General features: G+C 41.0%; 1 protein-coding gene and 1 long non-coding RNA gene across 2 annotated transcripts in view; one reads left to right on the top strand and one right to left on the bottom strand.

Annotated features, from left to right (window-relative positions):
- Positions 1-2,387: 2,387 nt before the first annotated feature.
- On the bottom strand, positions 2,388-3,533 carry LOC311431126. The gene is made up of 2 exons (XR_014689258.1): positions 3,272-3,533; positions 2,388-2,577 (listed from the first exon to the last, which is right to left on the bottom strand). It is a non-coding gene; the product is annotated as an uncharacterized lncRNA (long non-coding RNA).
- ANO6 (anoctamin 6) overlaps positions 3,090-19,811 on the top strand; it is a 73,023-nt gene continuing 56,301 nt past the window's right edge. Inside the window, exon 1 of the mRNA XM_084508350.1 lies at positions 3,090-3,187. Within this exon, the coding sequence (XP_084364476.1) occupies positions 3,100-3,187 (88 nt within the window). The 5' untranslated portion in view covers positions 3,090-3,099. The remainder of the gene's footprint in view (positions 3,188-19,811) is intronic.

Below are 19,811 nucleotides of genomic sequence, written 5' to 3'. Positions count from 1 at the left end.
GTAAATTAAGGTGATAGTTTTCCATTTGGAATATGTTATTATTAAGAGGACAACAACCAGCTGTTCTCAATGGATGCTCAGAAAAAGGACAAGAAAAAAGAGCTTCAACTGCAGAAAAATGATTTTGTGTAAGTATTGCAAGGAGTAATGCCCTGAAAAGAGCTCACTTTGGGGCATTATGGGATCCTCACATGACCAGCAAGTATTCGTCACTGACTGCTTGTATACATCCAAACCTGGCGCAGTGCCAGTGGCTGGACTAGCCCAGTGACTGACGGGATATTTTTGGTGCTTAGCACCAAACTTATTGTCACTGTGACTCAGAGGTCCCGGTGCCAGCCCAAATCTATGTCAGTTATAGGCCTGGTGCCTGTGCCAAAATGTTGTCACCACCGGACTAAACAATCTCTTGAAGTCCCTTCCTGAACTCTGTTTTGCTGGTTGCCACGAAACCCCTGCTCATGGAGGCGATTTTTCCACTGGCTCCATGGGCTCCTGCTCTGTTTCTCACTACCAGGAATGTTCAAACGTTTTTATTGTTTTCCTATTTCTTTTTCAATAAAATTAGAAACAGCCATGCTTGAACTGGGGAAAAAAAAAAAAAAAAAAAAAAAAAAAAGATTTTTTTACTTCAACCTTTTCACTTTAGCTAACTTTTGAAAAAATATATATTTATTTTTTTTTTAAACTAGAGATTACATAACTGCATCTCTCTGAGCAGAGCTTCTGCTATTATACATTTGACAAAGAGATGGCAGCAGGGTGGTGCTGTTGCATTTTTCTCTTCATTTGCTTTTTTTTTTTTTTATCTCTATTTTTCAGAAGTATCAAAACTAAGCTTCATTGGTACTTTGCCAAAAGTATACATGGAAATATTTGCATCAGTTATAAAAATTGGGAAAAAAATAGCTATGCTTTTTCATAAAGTTTTATGGGAATTTTAGACACAGTACTCCCTTTGTCTTGTCAAATAACTGCAATACTCTGCCTTAAAGTCATCTCTGAAACACAGAGTTCGGGTTTTGAGAGCTGAATGAAACCTGCAAAACCTTTATGTCCTCTAAATGCTGGGGGATACTTTGCAGTGAGAGCAGGACTGAGGGGGTAGATGCTCTACTTGTGTTTTTAGTAGGATCCAGTTAAAAAAAATATTTTGTGTGCAGGTTGTTTTTGGAATGCTCCTCTTCCCTGCACATATTTTTAAAAAGGCTGCACTTTGCAACCTTTTTATTGCATTGACAAGTGGTTGTGACGATGAGTGAAGCACATGTTGAAGATTTTCAGAAGCAGACTGGCTGTGCCATGCCATATTTCAAACCTGGGACACAAGAAAACTTGTGTCTTACTGTGTGGCATCACCCACTCCTGGTATTGCCCTCCTGCCCCGGTCCATGTCCATGATGCTTTTTTTATCTGTCCAACAGTGAGAAAAACAGGCGGGGCCAGGTGGTGCTGACAGCGCAGGTTTGCTGATACTGGTGCTTGCATCAAGGAGCTTGAGAGAGGTACTCACAGTTCTGCAGACTACACAGATGTCCTTACAGACAACTTCTCTTTTCCAGGGATCTGTGTGGTAGGGTCTTTACTAAGCAGAGCTGCTCCAAAACTTAAGTTAAATTTCTCAATCATTTTTGTCAGGAAGTTCTTGCACTTAATTAATTGCAATGCCAGGCCCTGCTGTGACTCTGACCCACAGCCGCTTGTCAACAGTTGATGACAAGTGACAAGCTTATCTGACAAATGGCTTTGGTCCACCTCCTTGTTTAAACACTTTAAACATCCTGGGTACTGTGGGTTGTTTTGTTTGTGTTGTTTGTTTGTTTTTTTTTTTGGTGTCAGCAGTAGAGATTGCAAACAGATTGCTTATAGGTTACTTAATGCAGACTAAGAAGATTATCTTGCTTGTTTCTTCTTTTCTGAGCCAGACTTCCCTGTTCCTTCAATCCATTTTCCCAGTCTTTTTCAGCTAACATTTGCTCATTCACTTTTATTGTTTCCATTTCTTCCTACTGCTCAGGCTCAGTCCAGCTCCTCTCTGGGCACTCCTCCAGACGCCTTCCAGTTTCAGCAAACCTCTGCTCTCCCCCGGAACCAGGACATGTGAGGAGGCTTGCACATTGCTGAGCACTTCAAATCCTTTCTTTGTGAGCACTTCTGCCCCTGCAGCATTTCTGCAAAGTGACAGTTCTTCACCCCCTGTGTTGCAAAATTCTCCTATTTCCTACTTGTAGACTGAGACAGGGATGAGGACAATGGTTCACCTGCAAAACAGCCAAGTGAGATGAATACATCTGTAAAGCTCGAAAGATTGGCTTTTTGTCTAATTTGGTCCTCGAGCCTTCCTACTCCAACTTCTGCAACTTTTTCCGAATAACCCTGCCAACATGTGGATTTATTTATTTATTTGTTCCATGCTTCAGGTTTTATGAAGAATCGAGCAACGCTGAGCTCTTCAATGACCGAGTGCATGCTCTGACATCCTTTAAGACCCAGGGGGTTAAAGTCCTGAGACAATCTTCAAAGAGTAAACATAGGGGTGGAAGCAGAGGCATTTGGGGCAAATCTTTGCTCTGGGTCCTGTTAGGAAAAAAATAATGACAATAATAATATAAAACTGTTTCCTAATTAGTTTTAAGATGACATTTGACCCACTTATGACATCTCCAATTGTCTGATATGGCCAAATGCAAAAAAAAAAAGGAGGAGGGGGTCAAAAATCACATCGACTATCACGATGCTCTTCCCACGTTCCCCTTTCACTGGCTCGGGATGCTGCTGACGAGGTAGGAGAGGTTTCCAGCTCCCTCCGCCTCCACCCCCCGAGGGTCGCCCCCTATTCTGTAAAGGACGCTGGGGGAGGGGGCTGAGGGGACCGAGGGGGGGCAGCCCCGGGACGCCGCCGGCCCCGGGGCGGCTGCCAGGAAGGTGCCGGGGCCGCCCCCTGTCCCCCCCCCCCTCCCGGCCCCTCCCCGCCCCGCAGCCCGGGGCCGCCGCCGCCGGTCGGGCTCCGCCTGGGCTCCGCGCTCGGCGCCCGGGGCACGGGGCACGGGCAGGGGCCGGGGGAGCTCGGGGCCGGGGGGAGAGGGCACCAGGGGCGAGATGCAGGCGGCGAACGCGGACGTGCTGCTGGATCTGGAAGAGGAGGAGGCGGAGGAGGAGGAGGAAGAAGAGGAGGATGGGGAGACCGGTGAGTAGCGGGGAGACACCGGCACGGAGGGGTGTTCAGTGCTGCTGCGAGGGTCTGCGGGGGTGGCCTTGTCCCAGAGCTCACCTTCTGCTGTTCCCGGAGCGAAGACCTGAGCTGTCTGTCCGGGCGGGTGGCGTTTGTCCCAGCGGGCGGGTGGCCGAGGCGCTCCGGTCACCCCCTCTGGGAGCATCGGCACCCGGCAGCCCGACTCTTTCCCTGCCTGGGGAGGGAAGGGCACCGGGGGGCAGGGGGAAGGCTGCTGGAATTGGGCACCCGAGGACTGGCCCCGAGAGCTGAGAGCAGCCTCCCCCGTAGCCCGGGTGCCTGGCATCCTTGGAAAATGGGAGGAATGCTCCAGTGCTGCTCGCCCCGTGCTCCGAGCATCCTCCTAGCCCGATCCCGTTGTTGGCGTCAGCCTCAAGGGCCAGTAGCTCGCCGGCCCGGCACCACTAGACTTGGTTGGAGAGCCAAGCGAGGGAGGAGGGGGAAATGACGGGAAATAAAAGATAATGAAGGGAGAAAACTGGCAGAGCACAGAAAGACGGTAATTTCACTGGAAAAAAGTGCGTGTTGGGTCTGCCAGAGATGCAGACCATAAAAAGACCAGAGGGTTTTCCTTTCAAAGACAGTGTCTGTTGGTCTTGTCCGGACAGAAGCAGCCCGGGACAATTACTGTTGTATTTGTTGGGGGGATGAATTCTGGTAAAGTATTTCCAGAAAAACAGCCCCAAAGTGGCTGGTGCTTGGCTGGTTCAAACTGAAAGGTCTATTCATTCCAGTAAAGGCACCCTGATTCACTTCAGTTCAAAAGCTGTTTTCAGCTGCAAGACCCAAGAAGTCTTTTATTTCCTCTTGTTAGAATAGGTCTAACAAACAAGGAATGCAGGCAAATGTCTGTTAGACAAGTGTGTAGAACACAGGTTTGTATATACAAATGTTATCAGATGGAAAGAAGTCCTACTCATTATGGTTCAAAATGTGCAGAATTTTGGTAAGTTTTGAATACGGGGGCTGAATTTCTGCATTTGTCAAAAGTCCTAGTGACGTGAACTCTCTGGTACTCGTGCTGCCTTCAAATATTGATCCTTGGCGATGGCCAGCACAGCTTACCTCAGTTATTCAGTTAATTTAGTCCAAAGTGTACAAAGTTTGAGCCTCACCCAGTGCCTGTGGAAACCAGGGAATGGCTTTTGTCCAGCATCAATAGCCTTTGTTTCAGATGCTGTGGGAGTATCCATGGCTTTATAGTAACAGTCCAAAGACAAATTCAGTTTTCCATATGAAGTGAGGCACAGGAATTGTTTGACTCCACTCCCCTAATTAAAGAAAGGGTGGATCGGTGCTGCAATGCATTAATCAACACATGCCTTTTCCTTTCCATTCTTCACCCCAGAGAACAACTGAATTGTTTCCTACTCATGACTCAAATTTGGGGTTAGTTCAGCTCCCAAAGCCAGCAAGTCATGAGCTGCATATTCTGCTTGCAGGATGCAGCACTTTGGAAGAACATAAAATGTGGTAAAATTAAATAAAAATTGAGCACTGGTGATTTCCTAAGTTGCTATGCAAAGGAATTTCAGTGCACAGCTCATTTGCTATTTTGCCTTGTAAAATGTATGAGTAACTGTCTCGAGGTTTTTACATCAGGTATAATTAGAGGAGAGATAGTTTATTAGCCTCAGAAGCTCGTCGATTGCCCATTTCCTCCAGTTTTATGGTACCACTTGCATCTGCGTTTTTACCAAGAAAGTCATCCCTGCTTTACTAAGTAAGCAGGACTTCTGAGCTCTTTCCATTTCTACTCAAGATCAGCCCAAAGTGTGCACACCTCATCAAGAAAACATTACCATGGCATATCCAAGTTTGTAGTCACGGCACACAAAGGGAGTGCTCCAGCTTGTGCTGGCACACAGCCGGGTTTGGTTCTCCAGCAAACCATTTGTGCCAGAAGCAGACTTAGGCAGGAGTCCAGATGAAGAACTGGACTCAAGAGTCCAAATCTACCGCAGAGCACCATAACCAGGCTGCCTGCCACTCATTGCTTTGAAACCAATTGTCCAGGCAGACTTTTATTTAAGGAAGGAAATCTTGTCCCCAAATTAGGCTTTTTTGACAAGTTGAAAACCTTTTTTTTTTTTTATTTTTTTATGGTGCTTAAACTTTTTGTTCTGGAGTCAGACTGTTTTCAAGGGGAGTGTTACATTAGTGACACCAATTTGTTTCTGAGATATCTTGTTACCGGGCAGGGATGGTGGGAAGCACATTGAGCTGTGGTTGCCACAGAATTAAAATTCTCCAAACCCATTATTTTCTGCCTAGAAACTGTCAGACAGTTCCATAAACTGTAAAGTTTTTCGTTCCCTGGTGCCAAACCTCATACTACATCTAAATTAGTTTGCTTGTATTTGGGGATTTACAGAGTATCTGAGTGTGCTTTCCAGAAAAACTGACCTCTGAGGACAATATCCAGGGGCATTTGCTCTGACTAACCATGGTACACAAAATGCTTTTCTGTTTATTGGGATACATTAGCATCTTACTCACAGTTTTTTGTCTTTTTTATTTTTTTCTCATATATAACTTGTAGCTGTTCTTTAATCTCACATATACAGTATCTTTTCCTGCCTTTTGAAACTGCTGCAGTAACCAAGATACATTGTAGAGGTGGCCAAGAAATGGATGTTCATGTTAACCTTTTCCTCATCATGCAGTCTAGATGATGTGTTGATGGGGATTCCAGCTCTTTTTTCTGTAAAGTATTTCATGCTGTTTTCCAGCACAAACTTTTTTACCAACTCCAGTGAAAATGTACAACAGTAGTGGCTTATCCAAGCAGCAGCATATGTGGAATTACAGCATCAGATCATCTGTGAGGAGGCATTCTTCTCCAGCTTCTTCCAGTTTTGTGCAGCCTGCTATACAATGGGAACCCTGTCCTAGGGGCTGGTGTTGTAACACAGATGGTGAAAAGCAGGCACAGCTATTCTTCACCTCATTACTTTTGCTCACTCTTCTGTTCTCTGCTCCTCATGGCATATATATTTTATTATTCTGTCTGTTAGAGCTTCTAATTTTTCCTATTCAATAGCTTCATTAACTTGACCTGCATCTCATTTCCACCCTGCAAATATTACTGATATACACTCCAAAATGAATGCACTGACAGTGTTCTACAAATAACTCCAATATTTTCCGTCATGATTCTGAAAAATGGTCAATTATTTATAAAAGTGTCCAAAAGGCAACAGAAAGTCTGAATAGTTGGATTACTCAATTGAAAAATGTGGCATTGTCCTCCAATTTATTAATCGCAATACTCACACAGTGGGAAATTAAAAACTGGTGCAAGGGGTAGATCTGATAATTTTGTAGCATGCAAGGATTGTAAGAGGATTTTTTGAAATGATATTTCTGTTTCTGAAGGGACAGTACCTTCCCTTTTAAACTACCTAACTTATCAAGAAGGACTGCCCCAGTCCACTCTTTCATACCTTGTTTTCTTTTCTTTTCTTTTTTGTCTCTGTTTTATAATCAAACTAAAAGTTACCGGGGCACTTTCAGTCTTCCACCATCCTAAAGAAGACTGTGAGTTGGATATGTCTCATGAGCTGAAAATCAGGAATTTCTGCTCCCTAATTCAGTGCTCTGTTTACAACACAGAAGAAGGTAGAAATGTGATGTCAGGCATCTCTGTATGCACAAGTTTGATTTCAGTCTTTTGTTTTGTTTTGTTTTGTTTTGTACTGCTGAAAGCAGAACTTCTTGTACTCGTGCATCTAGGAGATGAAGAACATGAATAAGTAGGAACATCATCTCCGTAGCTGTAGGCACATCAACACTTGGTCTACCATTTTTTGTCACTTGCTATTGAGTCAGTAGTAGGATCTTCATTGTGAACTGAAACATTATTACACTATACCACGTAGAAATCAAGGAAATGCTAGCCTTGATAATGGTCAAAATTTAAACTACTTTTCACGCCTCCCTGTCCTACCTCATATTTCTGTTGCCCTAAAGGTTTACATACATTTCATTCTCTCTTCATACTTCAGTCATCTCATTTTCTGACTTTCCACCCACTGCACTTTGCTGAATCCCAGCTACACTGGATCACAGCTGGGTCACAGAGTATGGCTGTATTTGAGCCATACACTGTGGGAACCACTCACTTAAATTTTGATGTAATGATTTTTCTACAAAACTACTGAAAAAACACATAAATATTTAACCACAATATAATTACTGTTTTGTAGCTATTTATAATTCATAAACTCTGGAGGAGATCAGAATATTTCAAGAAACAGGAAATTATGGGTCTGGTAAAATTCACAAACTCACCAGATATTGCTCCTTTTCAAGTTTTTCTACCTTAACAGAATTCCCAGTTGTCCATTAGAAACTTCCTGTACATTGAGAGTATTTTTGCAAGATCCTGTGTCTCAGTTTTCAGCTGAACATGTGAGTGCAGCTTACAGATAAGTCTGCAGTCTGTAGGACAGATTTGTTATCTGCCATATCACAGGCAACTCCTTAAAGTGTTCATAGAATCACAGAACAGTTTGAGTTAGAAGAGACCTTAAAGATCATGCAGTTCCAACCCCCCAGCCATGGGCATGGATGCCACCAGTGGATCAAAAACAAAGTTTTACCTTTATTTACACAGCAGTCCATGAGTTCTTTTAAAAGTAAAAACTCATTAAAACTTGTTTAATTAATATGTAGGGCTTTTGTTACATGGTGCAGAACTCTTGACCAGCAATTCCATAGCGTTACAGTTATTGGAAGTAATGTACTCAAAAACTCACAAAAAAATGTACTAATATCACATGATTTGCAACTTACGCAGTATATCAATTTTTGCACCCCAGATTTCAATGCAGTTGTTATCATTTAAATCCCCTCATCTTAGTATTTCTTGGTACCTATCATTTCCTAGGAAACCTGTGTTGCATGCTGTGGAATTAAGGTCTGCTTTGCCACTAGATGTGTGGTGAATGCCAAGGGGAACTGATATTAAAGCTCTCTGTCATGCTAGGGGAAAAAAAATAAAAAATAAAAAAAAATAAACAAACAAAAAAAAGATGATTTTGTATGATAAAAATTACATGTAGTAAATTAAATAGTCTTCGTAATGCCTTCCAATGCCTTCCAGTTCATCCCTTGAAAAGAATTTTTTTATTTGTTTGTTTGTTTATTTTTAGTTTGAAATGGCATAGTCTTGTACCCAACTAAAGAAGTTAAATTTTAAAAACAGCATTAAACTTGGGATTAACTAGGGAAGGTCGGGGAAAAGGGTTGCTTATTTTTTTAAGTTAGGAACAAGGTAATACAACTGAATATCCTATGCCTACCCTTTTCCAACATGAGAAGAACTTTGAAAAAGAAAAGCTTGAAAACTTGAAGCTTGCAGAGCCCTTGCAGGTGTGTAACAAGATAATACAATTAATAGCACATGAATGTCAAGGCAGAGAGGCATGGAAGAATGGTGCGTTAGTTTTGGGTTGTTTATAGTTCTTATACTCGGAAAACTAATGTGAGACAGAATCATGCACAAGTGCTGAGCTCTGTATCCTAATGAATAGAAAAAATCATGTATTCTTCTACTGGGCTGTCATTATTGCTTTTAGTGCTTGTCTGTGGCATTCTCCTACATAACAATGTGTGAAGTATTTCCCTATGGAATAGATATGCTATTTAACTAAAATTTGATTTATATTTTTAATCTAAAAGCAAACAAACAACAACAAAAATCATGGGCCTAATATCACTTGTAACTTTTTATTGGACTTTTGATTCAAATCCAGGCCTCACTGTGAATGTAGGTAGAACAGTTTTCCCACTGGACAGAGCATGTGTTCATCTGCTGAATCAGCTGAGATGCAAGCCCATAAGGACACTGTTAACATTTTGTGTTAGAATTCAGGTTTGATGAATCTGAAAGTTGAAATGGAAGCCTTAGGCTGTAAAGCCATAAACAAGTCAAGCCAGCATAAATTGGCTTGGCTACCATAAGAAGTATTCCCCTCTAAACCACCTGACAGTGACGCCTTAAGTGTTCATGGCTCTTTGGCCTTCTAATTCACTGGCTGTATTATTGGCAGCATGGTGGCAATACAAACCTGGAGACAAGTACACAGTGCCCTTTAGTGTCTTATTGCCATGATCTTCTGTGAGAAATGAAAACTGGCAGTCATGGTAATTGCCATCAAACAAAGAATTTTGTTTGATAATAAATCTAAGAAAGCAAACCTCTGAATGTATAATCCTTTGTCTTCTCCACCTTTAAATAACATTTTACTCAGGCATCCCACATCTATCTGAAGGCTTCATGAGGGGATGAGGGTAAAAAAAAAATTACATTTTTGTTAGCATCAGGCAGCCTGGCACATATTCTTCAATTGCATGATACAATCAAATGTGAGAATGATCCCTTTTTCCCATTGATAGCTTGCATGCGTCAGAGCAGCTTCCTTTTCACAAGCCTTTCAGTTCCAAACTTTATCAATACAGATGGCCCATTTCCTGTGCAGTAATTGATCAGATGAAGGTCATAATACTACTGCATGCAAAATAGGCAGAGCCTTGTTATTTTTGTCGATGAAAATAGCCATATTAATAAAATATGTATGTTATGTTTGTAAAAGGGTAAGATTCAGACCAGCATGGACGCTGTTAGTAGGAAGAAACAAGAAAATCAAATAGTTTTGGAAGGAGACCACATTTAACATCTTTAATTAATACCAGATTCAGACTGGAAATTTAACAAAAATATTTTAAAACACAAACCAACTGAACTTTAAGCAGTGCAGTTACAAGTCTGCTGGAGCATAAACATTCTTCTTTAATTGATTTTATGCCTCATGTGGTAGAAACTGCAGCTTAGTTTCAAAGTATTGTGTAAAGACTAAATAAGACTGAACCTTATACTTTGGTGTTTACATTAAATAACTTCCAGCTAAAACACTAATCATCAATATTCGTTAGACGTGGCTGAAAATCAAAGTTTTTTAGTAACAGCCAACAATCTTTGCTTTTTTTTTTTTTTTTTTTTTTTTTTCTTATGTATTTCCCCTGACCCCATTAATCTAGTTAGTCAGGTTCTTCAGCATTTTTAGATGTGATTTATCATGGGACATTAAATATTTGCATAGGAGACTGCTTATAGTAAAGCCGCCAGAAGGAAGCACTGTGCCAGTGCACTTCTGCAGAAAGCAGCCACCACTTCTTTTATATTCAAGTGCTGTTTGGGGCCAGCTGCTACAGCAGGTTTATGGTCTCATACCTGAAGTGTTCAGAGTGTTCCCGTCCTGTGGGCTTGTAGCTTGGGTGGATCTTTTGCAAAGGCAAAAGACATTCAGTGTCTCAGGGACATCTTGGGTTTTGTCCCTCTGCTACAGCAGACACATATGACTGCAGGTGCTACTACTTGGGAAACTGCAGGCAGATTAATCTTCTCTGGGTGGGGAATAGGAGAAATAGAAAGAGGGGGGAATAAGAAGCACTTGTATTATAACACACTCTGTCTCCTATGTTGTAGGGGGGTTGGAGTGTATGAATTTTGATCAGGGGAAGTGGATGAGATTAATGACTTCAGTGGGTGCAATGCGGAGGGTTCTTTCCTTCCTCTGTGGGCAGGATGTTTAACTGAGAACATTTCATATGAATTATAAATCACAGTGGAAGGTACAAGAGACAATTATAAAATGTCAGTGTAGCAGCTAAGGATGCTAGGAACTGGTTCTAGGAGTCAAAGGACACACTTCTGTGGTCTGGCACAGTGGAGGAGTAAAAGAGCCATGTCCTGACTAGAGAAGCGGAGTGGGTTGCTGTCAATAGAGGGAGCCTCAGATAAACACCAAATACCAGAATTTATATCAATGGAAGAAATCCTGGAACACAGACAAGGGTCTTGGCTGAAGAGTGCACTAAAATAAGGAGTGTTGAAGAGATGGGAGGAGGTAGTTCTGAGTAAGGAGATGGAAATAAAGGCCATCCACTGAGACTGAGGTATAGACTGAAGGGAAACAACAACAACAACAAAAAAAAAAAAAAAAAGAGAGAGAGAGAGAGAGAGAGAGAAAACAGTAAAAGGGAAAGAAGAAGAACTGGGTATTCCTAAGAGTAAAACCCACCAACGCAACTTCACCTATGTATATGTATGTTCCTATGTAAGGAACTCATGAGCAATGGCATAAAGATTCTTCAAAGTCAGTTCATCAGAAAATAAACTGCAGCATGGGGCTAAGGTAATATACCATTGTGTGGTAGTGAATTGAAATAATTCATCTGTGGCATTTTCAAAAATATTTTTAATATATAGTAAAAATCACAATGTGTCTGTAGGCAATTCATCCAGCAAAGAAAATCCTATGTTTATACCATTAATTATTTACAAAAACAAACAAACAAACAAACAAAACATTGCTGTAGGTTTAGCACTGCAGTTAGAGATAATAACATTTAAGAAAACAAGACTGAGATGATGATCCAGAGGGTTCTAGTGTTGCCAGAGAGTTTTATTAGTTTGCATGTAATATTACTAAAATTATTTGATCTCTCTATATGTTATTTTTCTTATGTTGCCTAATGGAGTTTTTATAGACATTAATGAGCAAGGATCAGGTCAAACAATGCACATTTTACCCTTGTGAGCTGTCCCATTGACTACAGTGGGAATAGCATTATTTTTGTAAATGCTGTTCTTATCAGGGAATGCTGAAGTAGTCCCTAATGAAGGAAATATCTTTATTAAATCTTTCATCATTTCAGTACCTACTGACCCATTCTAGGGAAAATAATTAAATTCATTTAATTATTCTACTGCCTATAAAAGACAAGTAGGAATTTGCACAAAAGGACAGCTTAATCTATAAACTGATGGCTGTGCTTAAGACAAAGAGCCCAGCAAAAACTTCTATAATATTTGTTAAGACTTAAACAACTGATATATTTAAAAATAAATAAATAAATAAAATAAAATAAAAAGTGAAGAAATCAATATGACCTGAAGAATAAATGACTCAATGCTTAATTTTACATTTTGGTTGTTGGTGGGTTTTTTTGTTTGTTTTTTTTTTGGTTTGGTTTGGTTTGTTTGTTTATTTGTTATTTGTTTGTTTTAATATATTCATTACTGCTAATAAAATGACAAGAGAGAAAGCTTCAGTGGCAACACTGTTCAGCCAAATGGAGCTCCGGATATTTTTGTAAGGTTATTGATGTTTGCAACAAAAGCAAAACTCTCCTTTAGACCTCTCCTTCACAGAAGAAGGTTTTTAAGTGGAAGTTGGTTATTAAGCATGATGTTGGTTAGATTATATATATATATATATATATATATATATAAATATATATATGAGGAGTCCCTCAACTGGTAAATCTACAAAATATTTTCTGATTAGGAAAGCCAAAGTAGGCAGTGTCTTTCTAGTCTCCATGTGCATCACTGGGAGCACTTACAGACATGAACCTGCACACCTGCACACACAATGCTCAAAAATTCTCATAGGTTCAGCCCTTGAACATAATATTTTCATAATCAAATTAAATAAAAGTATCTTTTTGGGACCCTCCTGGATATACAGTGTATAACAGCTGAGTACAAGAAATACTTCAAAGCAAACACTGAGAAACTCGTTACAGAAATTCAAATATATCTCTTCTGAGACATGTAAATTTGAGAGCAAGGGATATGATTTTATAAATATACTTCAAACTTCAAATTCCATGTTAGGTAATTCATTGATCCACAGACACTTAAGTCTAACCAAACAACTATTTGCAATTACAATTTGGTTAATCATTTCACTTCCCAATGAGAAAGTCCCACAGCTGCCTGGGGGCTTGGCATTGGTGACAAACACCATGGGATCTTCTCTGCTGCTAAAAAAGATGTGTTTGTAGCTTGGGACAACTCCTGTGCATGGGCCACCCTCCTGTAAAACACACTGAAGGCAAGGTACACTAGTTTTCCATGTAGCTGGACAGTCATTTGACAGTATTCTTGGGGTTGATCTTGGCAAGTCTGTTGCATGGCAAAAGCAGCTTATTTATTTTTATATACTTCCTGCCTAAGGACAGCTGGTTTGGTTTAGTTGCTCTGGAATTAAAAATAAAATAAAAGTAATTAAATTTTTAAAATACACCACTTTACATTATTTTAAGAAATGAAGAAAAGACGTTCAGGCTGTAGAAGGCAGTCTGAGAATGACAGATATGCAGGTGTAGTTGTGGAATAATGTACTTCAGCTCTGGAGCAGGTGAAAAACAACTTATCATACTGTTGACCAGAGGGTTAGTTATACTACCACTGCTAGTCACAGTCCTTCAGAAAATCGGTGTTAAGAAATACGTTTGTTAGGCCAGGTCTGGGCACATGTGGTCTAGACAGAGAAGTCTTACCTGCTTACAACAGCTTACACCACTTCTTGTTTTTATCCTTTGTACCTCTTACAATATGTATATTTTAAATATACCTGTTTAAACCTGTACAGATGTCTGACATATAATCCAGTATTTTGGTTTAACAGAGCTGAGTTAAACTAGATTTCATTAACTGCTCATCTGAAATGTTTTGGGTAAAGAAAACACCCATAACCAGTAATATTTGATGATGTTTGGACCCAAGTCGTGCAGCACTACTGGTAGGTTTTACATTGCCAAAATTTCCTTTACTCAGCCCATGGTAGGAATCCTGATTTTTTACAGATTTCCGTGCAGTTTGCTCACACAACAGCATAAGCTTCTGGAGCAGCAGGCTGCTGTTCATCCCTGTGCACCAGCCTGTGTAGGGACATATGACAAGTCTGTTACACAAACATGAGAACAACACTTTTGAGTTAAGTGGAACTGTCAACATCCATAAAGTTATTTAAGTGTGTAAATGCTGCAGTCTCAACCCCTAGAGACCATATATTACTATTCAGAGTGTTGGTTTTTATTTCAGTGGGTTTTTGTTGTGTTTTTTTTTTTTTTTTTTTCTTCCAGTTTTTCCAAAGCTATTCATGATGGAAGTATAAATATCTGTCTAAATAACAGTACTCTGTATTATAGTTGTGGTTGGTGTATCCTATTCTTTCTTTTTGTTCATTTCTCTGAATGGAGGAGAGTTTAATTAAATGTTTTGGGGATAGACATTTACCCTGTACTCTAAGACAGAAGTGAAGGTGTCCATCAAGGCATTTCCATGTCTGTCACTGGGTACAGTTCACAGAACAAACCCAGTGACCCTTCTACTCATCAGGATTTTCCCAAAGAACATCTTGCATACAGAAGTAAACTCCAGAGAAATTCTCTTTCCTTTCTGGAGGAGACCTTCAGTTCCTTTTTGTCTCCTTCACTATTCTTCTCACCTTTCTGTTCTGGCATCATAGTGCCATTGATTCTCTTGGCCTTTGGAGTGCCAAGCTTGACTCCATATGAACACAAAAGAGAAATGTCCCTCAGACATAAGTCAGAAGTGACATGAGGTGCTCTTGGTGTCCAACCTGCACAGGCAAAGTGCCAGCCTGCAGAATAGAGAGAGAGGAGAGTCATCCTGTGATTTTATGTTCTAGATCTTTTTTTTTTTTTTTTTTTTTTTTTTTTTTTTTTTTTTTTTGGGGGGTGTAGTGGGTTTACGTGGCAAGGTTTTGGTAGCAGGGGGCTATAGGGGTGGTTTCTGTGAGAAAGATCTAGAAGCTGCCCCATGTTTGGGAAGGGCCCCATTGTTTTCCAGATCTGAGCCAATAAGCGATGTTGTTTGCGCCTCTGTGAGAGCATATTTAAGACAGCGAAAAAAACGCTGCGCCAGACAGCAGCCAGGAGTGAGAGAACAGCCTTGCATGTGCCAAGGTCAGTGTATGAGGGAGGGGGAGAGGTGCTCCAGGCGCCGGAGCAGAAGTCCCCTGCGGCCTGTGGTGAGGACCATGGTGAAGCAGGATGTCCCCCTGCAGCCCATGGAGTACCACGGTGGAGCAGGGTTCCACGCTGCAGCCCGTGGAGGAGACCACGGTGGAGCAGGTGGCCCTGCACCGACGGAGGCTGCCGCCTGTGGAAGACCCCTGCCGGAGCAGATTCTGGGCCGGACCTGTAGCCCGTGGAGAGGAGCCCACGCAGGAGCAGATGACCTGGCAGGAGCTGCTGCCCGTGGGGGACCAAGGTTGGAGCAGTTTTCTCCTGAGGGATGGACCCCGTGGTACGGACCCATATCTGGAGCAGTTCTGGAAGAGCTGCTGCCTGTGGGAAGCCCACGCCGGATCAGTTCATCAAGGACTGCATCCCGTGGGTGGGACCCCACAGCACAGGGGACGAGAGTGACCGAGAAGGAGCGGCAGAGAAGAAGTGCTGTAGACTGACCATAACCCCCATTCCCCCGTTCCCCTGCGCCGCTCGGGGGGAGGAGGTGGAAGAGGGTGGATGGGGGGGAAGGTGCTTTTGGTTTGCTTTTTCCTTTGTTTTCTCACTTCTCTCGCTTGTTAGTAATAGGCCATAAATCTTACTATCTCCTTATGCCGAGTCTGTTTTGCCCGTTACAATAATTACTGCGTGATTTTCTCGTCCTTATCTCAATCCTTGAGCCCTTTTCACATATTTTCTCCCCATTCCTCTTTGAGGAGGGGGAGTGAGAGAGCGGCTGTGGTGGAGCTCGGCTGCCCACTCGAGCGGAACCACGACAGGGGGGAGGGGGGAATTACATTCTTAGGATAAAGTGTAAATAGACAATTTTTTGTGTTAATTTACTGAATCCTAATTTGCTGTCACTTTCTAGAGATCTCCTTCTTGATATCTTTCTACCAGTTTGCAATTCACTAAAAATCTTTGGAATGAAGTTTATTCTTCTTCAGCCAGAAGTAGGAGTTGACTCAAAATATGGGAGGCGAACTGTTCTGGTTTGTGTTACAGGGATCAGACTGGATGCTACCTTCTTGCCTTACAGCCTATGAGCTGGATTCACACATTTCGAAAGGTCATGTTTATTCCCTTTCCACATAAAAAGTAGACCATGCAGTAAAGTCACTGTGATCTCTTCTTAAAAATAAAACAAAATTTAGCATGGTTACTATCAAGGGATTATGACTAGCCTCTTAACAGGCCAGCATGCACACTTTTGGCCTACTGTTACAATAAGGTGTGTAAGCAGTCTTACCTAAGCTTAAATGAAAGGTAACCATAGAGGCTGCTTTATTTCCCTCACCTGAAAAATGATTTTTTTCTTTCATCCTCTTTCATGGTTCTAAATAATTAGATTAAAATCTCAGTAGAAATTAGTTTGCTAAGAAAAGTATGGCTGGATCGCTCAGTACTGGTTGTAAGTTCATAAAAATCTTTAATGCTATACAAAAAGAGCAAGCCCTATGGCTTTTCCTAGGTTACTGCCACCTGATGTGTTCATAACATAATAAAACAGTTTAGCAGGACTCTTTAGGCACCAAAGTAAATTGTCTTTCCATGCATTCCAAAGTGTTCTCCCTGTGTTCTCCCACAAACCTTTTTATTCTTTTTCACTTTTCTTTTTTTTTTTCTTTTTTTTTTCTCTCCTCTCCTCTCCTCTCCTCTCCTCTCCTCTCCTCTCCTCTCCTCTCCTCTCCTCTCCTCTCCTCTCCTCTCCTCTCCTCTCCTCTCCTCTCCTCTCCTCTCCTCTCCTCTCCTCTCCTCTCCTCTCCTCTCCTCTCCTCTCCTCTCCTCTCCTCTCCTCTCCTCTCCTCTCCTCTCCTCTCCTCTCCTCTCCTCTCCTCTCCTCTCCTCTCCTCTCCTCTCCTCTCTTCTCCTCTCCTCTCTTCTCCTCTCTTCCCTTCCCTTCCCTTCCCTTCCCTTCCCTTCCCTTCCCTTCCCTTCCCTTCCCTTCCCTTCCCTTCCCTTCCCTTCCCTTCCCTTCCCTTCCCTTCCCTTCCCTTCCCTTCCCTTCCCTTCCCTTCCCTTCCCTTCCCTTCCCTTCCCTTCCCTTCCCTTCCCTTCCCTTCCCTTCCCTTCCCTTCCCTTCCCTTTTTTCCTTTCCAAGATTTTGTGGGATTACACTGCAGTGTAGATGAAAGAGTAGGAAAACAAAAGCATTTCTGTTTGGCTTTTTACTTCTTTTTACTCTTGCTGCTTGGTTTTATTATAACTGAATAGTATCCAAGATTCAAAGCCACTCATCTTTCATCAACATATTTAGTGTGTAATTCTTACTTCTTTTTGCTTCCTTCTGAGATAAGCTACCAAAATACATATTTTCTATGTTGTTATACTACCTGCAAATAAAAAGGAGGCTTGCACATTTAAATTCACTTGCCTTCTTTCCTGACATGTTCTAAGATTGAATTTAATCACTCTACGATGGCCAATATTCTGGGAAGGTGCAACAAGTATTAAAGAAAAACTACAAAGAGCACTTTACACCAGACTATCATGTGTTTACTTTGGTGGGCCTAAAGCTGCCTCCACCACTAGCTCTGAAATATTCACAATGATTTTAGGTGCCCACATTGAAATCTGAAATATGACATTACTCAGTGAGTTATCCTACTATACGTGTTGCTTATAAATAAGCATAAATCTCAAGGTAACTTAACAAGTAGATAACTAATATATGATTAACACCATCGCACATAAAGCACTCACTCAGAAAGTGTTTGCTATCCCCTAGGAAGCACTGTTGATCCTTTTTCTCAGGTATCTATTGCGTCTACCTCAGAGTGTGTAGCACTCTGGTAATTTGGCAACTTGATAATTTGGTAATACATCTCAGATTTCTACTGAGGCACATCATAGAGTGGAGGGGAATCAAAACTTTTGGGTCCTCACTCTTCAAACTGCCAAGAAGTATAAGAAATAGTTGCAGGTTCAACAGACATAGAAAGAAATACATGAATTAAAAAAACATGAGATCATTTAAAAAGAAAAGCTATTGCTTCTCTCTGATCATGTACTTTGGGAGTTTGACTAAGTCAATGCCCTCATCTTACACTTTGGGACATGGAATGGCTGTTTTGACCCAGAGTATCACTGGCCACTCTTAGGGACTGGAGACTGGCCTAAGTAGACATTTAAGATGATCTATAAGTACAGTCTAGTGTTCTTTTGAGTTCTTGTTATTCTTTGATTTCACAAACATCGTGTTTCTTAACAAACACTTATCTTGTACAAAACTGGTGGACAGCCTTATAGTCAAAAGGCAAGAACATGAACAGACGGCAAGCTGCTGGAATTTTACTCCATTGTAAAATAAAGTTGAGAAATGGGAGCATGGGCTCTGTCAAAGACAAACACACACACAAAATTAAAAAAATAAAATAAAATAAAATAAAAACAGGAGCTAGTGTTAAGATCTGTAGCTGAATTACCACAGGCAAGCAGTGATTTTTCTTCTTATGGTGGATAGACAGGACAAATCACAAATCAGGCTCACAAGACGGGTCACAGATCACTAGTCCCAACAAGGGCTGATAATGTTACAAGCTTTTCAAGATAATGCCACCATCAGGCATCCTTCCCATTAACGCCTCTTTTCTCAGAAATTAATTTAGAAACCTCTGTGTCTTCAAAGTCACAGCTGTCACGTAGCTGTCAGACTTTGCCTAGTTGTAGTTGTTGAGTATCATGAACTGAATTGTCAGCAGAATCCAAAGCTTCGTATTGATAGTGATTGCAATAAGGTAAAATATACTGCTTTGTTTTTCCACCATGGTACTGAATTTATGCTAATTACATTATTCTGAACTGATTTTTAAAACTCAATAAATTTGATACACTAGTTGCTAAGGAAAAGTGTCCATACTTATTATGATTACTTTTCTTACAGTACACTTTTGAAATTACTCATCAGCGGTGCAGAGTGCTCCTACACAAGGACCACTAATCAAATTGTCTGATTAGGTGAAATTCTAGACTTACAGCAGTTTCTTCATGCCAAATTGCAGTAATAATTGTTCCATCACTTCTGCTCAAGGGAATCTCTCAAATGCTTCAGATATAATTTCATTTCTAAACTGACTGTATAATTAAATAATGCAGTATAGCCAGCAGTAATCTTTCTCCAAATTTAAATGTAAATATTATGGGTTACCAACAGGAGCCATAGCATCCCTAATTGGCTGTGGCTAATTATATATTATGTCTAAAAAATGTTAGCATTAAGGTTGCAAAGTCAAGCACTTACAAGTTAGGCAATGTCAGAATTAACGTTGCCGAGGCAACTTCAATTTTCCTGCCATTTGTTTGCATGCATGTTACACTTTTTAATTACACAATCATGCTGTTCTTTTATTCTTCTTAAGTCCCCTGCCTCATTCAGTAAACTGGTAGTAAGTGAAGATTTCTTTTTATCTTTCTCATTAAGAGCATGGCTCCAAGCCTTGTTTAACTCAGATTATCCAAGCCTTGCACAGCAAACATATTTTTATTCATCTATTCCTCTGTGTTTCTAGGATGCTTTTGGTGTATCTGAGCATTGTATCCAAAAGAAATGTGAGTGTCAGCTTGCTTAACTTCCCATTTAGGGAGGGCTGGAGTTTAAGCAATCCATATTGGTGATAGGAATGCAGAGTACTTAAGCGATAAGAAGTGAGGAATGTGAAGCATTCACATGAATGAGATCTGCAATGGAGCACTAGACTAAGACACACATGTCACCAGCAAGCCTTCCTATGACACATCCATGAAGGTC

Source organism: Aythya ferina (assembly GCF_964211825.1).
Source record: "Aythya ferina genome assembly, chromosome: 1".
NCBI lineage: Eukaryota > Metazoa > Chordata > Aves > Anseriformes > Anatidae > Aythya > Aythya ferina.
Note: the sequence above shows the minus strand (reverse complement) of the source record. Positions and strands in the feature narration are given on the sequence as shown.